Raw genomic sequence first — 8,197 nt, 5'->3', positions numbered from 1 at the left:
GTGCATATCTGCATATGTGATAGCAGTGCAGCGTTCATAGGAGCTACTGTAGAAATACTTCTACATATAAGAGAATCACATGCAAATAATTCAACAGCCATAAAGTCCTGCAAAAATGGTAGGGTTAATTTTCTGCCTTTTGCAAGATTTGGGGGGAAAAAAAACCAAACCCAAACAAAACGAAGACCCCCCACCCCCCTCAATTTAAATCAGGAATGAAGCCCTATTTAATCAGTTGCTTTACAGGTGGTTATTTGATTTCTTTATTTTGAAGATGCAAAATAAATTATGAAGGCAATATAATATTACTGTTCCTCCTCTGCCCCCAGATATTCTGATCGCTATGGCAGCCACAAGAAAGGTGATGAGAGCTGTCAGAGTTCTTGAATTTGGTGGCCCTGAAGTGCTTAAACTCCAGTCAGATGTCTTAATTCCTGATCCAAAAGAAAATCAGGTATGTATGAATTCTATGAACTGAAATAATGATACTGAATGATAATAGGTACACTCAGAACAGAATGAAGAATACAAAACAAAGCTTTTAATCTTGAATAAATTGGCTATGTATTCCATATAAAAGATTCCCTGAAAATAGCTTCAGTTCAACACCAAGGTTTTGCTGACTCTGTTTAAGAATTTAGTTAAAATGTCATGGTGCTGTGCTGTGAATTCAAGCTTTAAATCTGTTTAATTACTGCTTAAGAAACATCTTTTCTTTTAGGTGTTAATTAAAGTCCATGCCTGTGGGGTAAATCCTGTTGAGACATATATTCGTTCTGGAAATTATGCTAGAAAACCAGCTTTACCCTATACTCCTGGCTCAGATGTGGCTGGTATAGTAGAAGGTGTTGGGGAACACGTGACTGCATTCAAGGTATTTATACGTTGGGTTTTAATTCATTATTGTTTATTGTATCCTCTTTGTGTGAGTGCTATACTACTGTTCCCGTTCTTATTGCTTATAATCCTGTAATCTATTTGGGGCGGGGGGGGGGAAAATCACCTTCATTGACTGGGAAAAGCCTGCAGCAAGATCATATTGGCAGTCCAATCTACAGAGTGAACTGTAGGGAATTCTTTAGTGCTGTTCATCTCCAAGAGCTAAAAGGTCTCAGAAGAGGCACTTCAGTTTGTGTCCTTAACGTGATGATGTCAGGTGTTCAAAAGTTGTGGTTCAGAACTATTTTTATGGCATTGCAGAAATAGTTGAAGTTGGATGCTTCCTGTTCGAGGTAGTAATTTCACACAGAACTGAAAAAATTTCTGTAAAGATATATATATATATTTTTTTTTAAATGGACATAGCTTTTATGTTACTGACTTATAGAACCCCATAAGTTACATATATGTTGTTAAAACTGCTCAAATACTTTATTATTCCAGTCTAGTAGTTTTACTTAGACTTTCTCAGGGGGAAAGTCTTGGGACAGGATAAGGCAATTAACAGTTTGCTAAAAGGTATCTACGAAATTTATTTGTTTTTTTCATCTGGTCTTTCTTTCAGGTCACTAGACTGTTAGTCTTGGACAAACATAAAAAAATGTAGTTAAAATTTTGTTGGAATTTCCTGACTTGTAATTCATGTAACTATTGTGGGAGAGATGAGAGATTTGGTTATCTAGAGAGAAGAATTATGTTTATTCATATTTTCTTATCAGTAATATGCTATATCTGCTGTGTGTGCTTTTTGTTTCTTGTGAAAATCGTGATGCTTTTTGCTTGAATGCAGGAGAGAGGCAATGAGATCGATATGTGCCACAGACAGACATCCAGAAAATGCTGAGTAGCCAAGGTCATTCACTGGTGTACTCATAATGCTTGAGAAACAGCTATGCTGATCTGCAGCCCTCTGCACAGTAGTTAATACCCGATGTCTGCAAACTGAACTGACATAGTGCACACGCTGTGTATTTATCGAGACCAACATGCAAATAGTAGAAAAATCAGAGCTCGGTGACTGTTAACGAATACCGACACCGGGCTTGTCGAGGGCTGGGTGCTGACCTGGCGCACGGCAGCTGGCGCAGTGCTCTGTGCAGGACTGGGGCGGCTGGGCACACCCGCACAGCACGCTGCCCAGCAGGGCATTGCCTCTGTCGCCTGCTCAACCCCTGCTTTGAGGATTCCCTGTTGAACTACAGCAGCCATATTTAGTTACCTTAGGGTATATTAAGTGTATATCTTTTTTTTTAAATGTTTCAACAAAAATGATTGAGAAATGTTTCTTTTGTGTTTGTAAAAGCTTGTCAGGTTTTGCATTTGAAATCTGTGGATGGATGTTCAGTGTTCAGGTTCATTAAGGTTAATAATAATGAGAGGGAAGGTTTTTGTGTTACACTGTAGAGCAGGGGTTATAATTATGATACTTAGATATAAGTCTATGAAATTATATGGTTTGTGTTGCGTTGACTGTATGTATTAGCACTTACGAAAATCTTCTCTGTGAAAAATATAACTGGTTATTTTTAATAGGAGAGCTGTTAGAAATAGCCTAAATTTCTGTGAACGGATTCTTAATGTATATTAAGAAAAGAATAAGGGAGATGATTAATTTCTGTATTTTCTTTCCCTCCTTTCTAGAAAGGTGACAGAGTTTTTACCACTGGTACGATCTCTGGAGGATATGCAGATTATACAGTTGCTGCTGCTAATAGTGTCTTCCCTTTGTCAGATAAATTGGACTTTAAGCAAGGAGCAGCGATTGGAATACCCTACTTCACTGCGTATCGTGCTCTTTTCCACAAGTAAGGTGCCAAATCTAAGTTTGTGTGTTTTGCTTTTGAATATTTAAAATGCTGAATCCTGTATTTTCAATGTCCTGGGGGGAGATCAATGAGTGGGAGGTGTTTAAAAACACTTGAGTTAAATTTGTTCTACTGATGGAATTGTCAGATAACTGTTGTCTAGAAGCTAGCAACTGTATTTTTTTGTTAAGTATTTCTTCTTAGGAGAACAGACCTGAAAGGCTTCCTCAATAAGTATCACATAACAAAATGTATAACTTTTTTTTAGTACTCACTGATATTTTAGCTAGGGAAGAAAACCAGGAATTGTTCTAATTTCTTAATTAAACTGACAATGTGCTGTAGAGCAGAGCCTCCTCTTTTCTTCATGAGCCTCTCTGCTGGAGAGACTCTGGGTGCACTCCTGTCTGTTGCCATAGGATGGGGTAACGGTCAAAGCCAGACTTCCATGTCAGCCAGGTGAGACCTTAGGGCTGGAAATCTGGTTTAGTTTGATAGAACAAATGATGCAAACTAGTGTTATTTATTTTAAGATCTGTGACAGGTGAAGATCTTGAACTGGGGTTCAGTACCAAGCTGTTACTTGCTGCTAGTTGCATGTTGACGTAATTGCATGTTACTTATGTTTGTAAATGATATGGTTTATTTTGCCTCCCTGTTTTCCCAAAGAGGCTGATTAGACCTGTTTAGCTGTAACGTAAATTGGAAATAATACTGTGTGAAAGGTGAGATTTGATGTCAGTATACACAATCTGATGCTTAATGATTATGTACTGCAATCCTAATGACAATATTTTCTGTTTTGCCATTCAGAGGGCGTGCCAAAGCGGGGGAAAGTGTGCTAGTGCATGGTGCCAGTGGGGGAGTAAGTATTTTGAGAAGGCAAGTTATTAGAAATTCTGTTTTCTGTCCTTGTATCTGATTTTGTCTGTGATATGATTTATGGTCACATTTATATCAATCAATAGATTAACAAAATTAGGTTCTTACTTCAGACACTTTAGGATCCTTTTTTCTTAGAGCAAACCCCGTTATTCCAAGTAACTATGAAACTGCATGAGTGATTGTGTAAGGCCCGTAATACAGAGGCTCACGTAATAAACACACTGCCGCAGTTGGAAATTGGTGCGGAAGCCTTATAACTGGTCTTTCTGCGATAAAACTAATAACAGAAAGCTGCAATTTTAAGATATGTACAAATTGTTCTCAGTTCTGAGTGTTAATCACCGGTGCATAGCAACTGTGTGTTTCTGGGATTTTTTTTACATATTAGCTATGAGTAGTGGCTGAGGGCCCTGGGGGTGTTCAGCCTGGAGAAGAGGAGGCCGAGGGGAGACCTTCTCGCTCTCTACAGCTCCCTGAAAGGAGGGGGTAGCGAGGGGGGGTCGGGCTCTGCTCCCAAGGAACAGGCGATGGGACAGGAGGGAACGGCCTCAAGTTGCCCCAGGGGAAGTTTAGGATGGATATTAGGAGAAATTTCTTCCTGGAAAGGGCTGTCAAGCACCAGCACAGGCTGCCCGGGGCAGCGGTGGAGTCGCCATCCCTGGAGGTGTTTAACAGAGGGGCAGACGCGGTGCTGAGGGACGGGGGTTAGTGGTGGGTTTGGCAGTGGTGGGGTAATGGTTGGACTCAATGATCTTAAAGGTCTCTTCCAACAAAAACGATTCTGTGATATAAATTCATGACTGAATACTATGTGAAACTGAAAATATAGTTTTCTTTTGTTTTACATGACTAGCTAACTTTAGATCTTGTTCACACAATATTCTAGTTTAATTTATCCCCTATACTCTGCACGTTGCTCAGCTTCTGCTGGTGCACCAAACAGCTGCTATAAACGGCCAAAGTTTCCTTAGTTATTTGGTGGACAGCAAAAAGGTGATTATGACAGTCTCATATGAGGAGGAATTCGGATTTCATTCTGAGATACTAGAATGACATTCAGCATCGTAACTTTTTTTTTTTTTTGAACTAAATGTAGTGGTTCTATTCTTACTTATTTTATCTTTCTTGAAAAGATATATTGCCTTTGGTTTGCAGAAGCATAGAATGCAAATCTGTTGTTCTGTGGACCTGTAAGCTTTGTTGTAGGAATATTTGTGGAAACAGTGAGATATGTATGGGTGTGAAGCACATACTGAATGTGATGAATGGTGTTTGTTTTTTCATTTAGTTGAAAACTGGTGATCTGCTACTGAGAAAACAAGGTCACATTTGGCAAACAGTTTGGGTAGATCCTGGCCAGACAGATTTTTTTTTTTTTTTTTTTTTTTTTTTGAGAAGCCTGTCCATTTATTTTGTGTTATTCATATGTACAGATTTAAATTGCAGAACCACAGGATGGAGTTTTCATAGTCACTTTTGTTTGTGTATTTATTTATTTGTTTGTTCCCCCCCATTACAAAGTGGGCATATCCTGGAGGAGGTGCCCAGCTGTGTGGCTGGTACAGTGGGCTGCCCAGCCTGTAGCCTCAGGAAGCTGCTCAGCTAGGACAGAATCCCAGGGAGGCATGGTACGTGTCAGCTGGTCCCTCGTTTTGATTTGCGTTCTGTCGCTGTGACACAAAGCAAACCCAAGAGATGGCATTGGTATGCCTCAAGTGAGCATTGGCTCCAATGTCAGATTTTTATGGAGGTGTCCCTCACCTCTGAACATCCTCTGAGGTGCAAAGCTGGTAAGAGATGCTGAGAATCTGGTTTCTAAAGATATCATTTAATCTGTTTGTGAAAGATGCGGAAATAGTGTTAATAAAATCTGTGCTTGCTGATTCTCTTTGCAATATATAATGCTGGTATCAATAGCAGGTGATTCTGTGAAGAGAAGAATTTCCTTGGCTTTGTATCAAATATATATGGCCCAACTTTAACAGTCAGACAACATTCTACATGGTTTTACATCAAATCCTGATAGCCATAAAAACCTACAGAACTTTACTGTGCCTCTGTAAATATCTTTTCCTTGTTTAAAGACTATTTGGCTATCTTTAAGATCCAAATTACTTATTGTGGTTAAAAAAATGTTGCCAGACCAACTTTATAAATGGGTAAGTTCCAAGTTGCTGTAGAATATGTAAAATTTAAAAGGCTAAGAGAGAAAGAGAAGAAAGACTCTTTTTGTCTTTTCTCTCCCCCTTCCCCCCTCAGGTGGGAATAGCAACGTGTCAGATCGCCAGAGCTTGTGGTTTAAAGGTTTTGGGTACAGCAGGAACTGAGGAAGGCATGAACATGGTTCTGAGAAATGGTGCTCACCAAGCATTTAATCACAGAGAAGCTAATTACATCGATAAAATTAAGGTAAGCATGTATCAAGGCTAGTTGGTGCAGAATGTATTTTTCTTACTAACAAAATGTGAGCAGTTGTTTACAGAAGTTTCTTAAAGCAGATTTATGCGGGAGCAATAGTGTAATGCCTTTTTCATTTCCACGCAAGGAAAAACTTTTCCAGGCTGGAAGAGCTGAGCTTTCTTCACCAGCAGTGGCATTCAGAAACTCTTGCATTCCAGCAAATTCCAATATGGTAGCATATCGTAATTCAACATATCAGAACATGCTGAAATTAAATTTATTAGCTGTCATCCTTAGTACACAGGCTGTATGAAAAATTTAAACAATTAACTATAAAATGTCTGTTATCTGTAGCATTTGAAATAAACAGTGGTACCCAAGCACTAATTGGAGTGATTTAAATAACGCATTATGTCCTGTATAGGAATACACAGGGATGGAAGGAATCAATATAATAATAGAAATGCTGTCTAACATCAATCTTGCTACTGACTTGCAACTGTTGTCCTATGCCGGAAGGGTGCTGGTGAGTATTTCTTGTCACTGACTTTAGTTTGTGCATTTCGCAATGCAATTCAACAGTTACAACTTGAACTATCTTTGAACTCATTTGTAACAGGTTGTGGGCTGTAGAGGTCCCATTGAGATAAATCCAAGAGACACTATGAGTAAAGAATGTAGCATAATTGGAGTTAGCCTGTTTCTTGCAACTGAGGTAAGAAACATTTTAATTTTAAAGAATGTTTTATTGGCTTATTCCAACACCTCTCTCCAGTTAAAATTGTTTGTAGGGATGAAAGCATAATTTCACTGCAACTCGTTTGTTCATTCCTTTACATTTTGATTTAAACTCAGAACATCATAACATATTTTTGGGTTGTGAAATTTGTTTTAACAATTGTATAAATAGTCAATACTCTTCTAAAATGTAAAGACCTTGTGGTAAATGCTGTCTTTATTGCATGCAGGAGGAGAGGCGTGAATGTGCAACAGCACTCCTCGATGGCATAGAAGTTGGCTGGCTGAAACCGATCGTAGGCTCTGAATACCCACTGGAGAAAGTAGTTAAGGCTCATGAAGACATTATTCATAGCAGTGGTGCTCGGGGAAAGATGGTGCTCCTTCCATAAAGTCTCTTTCCAGTAGCTGTTCCAACTGCACCTTTGCTTATGTGATTCATTGAATGTATGTTATGAAACATACTTTTGATCAGGTTTAGCAGTAACAACAAGTGCTAACTTACATTAATTAATTACATTAATTAATTAATCTCTTTTCTTTTTGTGATAAGCAGAGTTGTGTATACTTTAAAGTAATTTTTTTAGCTTTTTTGGCTGATGTGGAAATAATACATTTTCTCTGCTGGTGTGAGGAAAACTTTCTGTGCTGCAGGGGAAGCTAATGACCAGGAGAGAAGTTGGTATCGTGCTCTTTGTGACGCAGTGGTGAGGCCACTGTAGGTAGTGCAAAATGAAGTCTGCTTTTTTAGCAGATACGTGAAAGAATAGAACCAGCTATATGCCTATAACTAGGGCTCTGTAAATTCTTTAGCTGAAAAAATTGTCTTAGTCATCTTTTGTCATAATTTACTTGAAATAAAAGCTTTTACTCTCAAAATAGTTCACTTTCCAGCTCCAAAGATGGTCGAAGAATCTCTCAAATATGAACTGTTTGGAGGCAGAGGCAGTTTCATTTTGCTATGCCTGACTTAGTATTTGAGGTGAAAGTTTCCCGGTTAAGCTAAAGGGACCCTAACTCTAAAGCTGCACGCTAATATTTGCTACTTTGCAACTGATGGCATTGGCAGAAGCAGCTGACTCCTTCATGGTAAATGGCTGGGTAGTGAGGATTTCCATTCTTCCTGTCACCTTTATGAAATTTAAAGTCAACTGAATCCCTGGCTGCAATGAGGAAAAAAGAGCGGCTGCACTGCTTTCACGGGTACTGAAAACTCATGTTAGTTCATAAATGAATGTGTGTACATTGGTGACTCGTTCCAAATACAATCCAATTAAGAAAGGACAATTTCTTTGAGTGTAAAAACTGACAACATATCAAAAAACTGTTTGGTATTACAGGCACTTCCTTCTAATGATATAATTCTCTAATGAGCAGTGAAGTCATCACTTGCGGAAGAGTTTTCTCAACTTCAAGGATGAGCTCTTCTG

The 8,197-nt window shown here is 38.7% G+C and overlaps 1 protein-coding gene across 1 annotated transcript; it reads left to right on the top strand.

The window, feature by feature from the left end:
• Positions 1-334: 334 nt before the first annotated feature.
• Positions 335-7,925, top strand: CRYZ (crystallin zeta). The gene is made up of 8 exons (XM_082484425.1): positions 335-454; positions 722-874; positions 2,581-2,744; positions 3,558-3,609; positions 5,889-6,038; positions 6,454-6,555; positions 6,649-6,744; positions 6,998-7,925. The coding sequence occupies exons 1-8, from the start codon at positions 344-346 to the stop codon at positions 7,157-7,159; spliced, it is 990 nt and encodes a 329-aa protein (XP_082340551.1). The 5' UTR covers positions 335-343; the 3' UTR covers positions 7,160-7,925.
• Positions 7,926-8,197: the final 272 nt, after the last annotated feature.

The sequence above is a fragment of the Vanellus vanellus genome, assembly GCF_965231255.1.
Source record: "Vanellus vanellus genome assembly, chromosome: 5".
Classification (NCBI taxonomy): Eukaryota; Metazoa; Chordata; class Aves; order Charadriiformes; family Charadriidae; genus Vanellus; species Vanellus vanellus.
The sequence above is the reverse complement of the archived record's forward strand: the minus strand, read 5'-3'. Positions and strand labels throughout refer to the sequence as shown.

Bases quoted from the DNA above. Each gene is read 5' to 3' on its own strand.
- CRYZ (XM_082484425.1), top strand. From the start codon at position 344: ATGGCAGCCACAAGAAAGGTGATGAGAGCTGTCAGAGTTCTTGAATTT. The intron at 3,610-5,888 runs GTAAGTATTTTG...TTCCCCCCTCAG, and splicing joins TGCATGGTGCCAGTGGGGGA to GTGGGAATAGCAACGTGTCA. The intron at 6,745-6,997 runs GTAAGAAACATT...TATTGCATGCAG, and splicing joins GCCTGTTTCTTGCAACTGAG to GAGGAGAGGCGTGAATGTGC.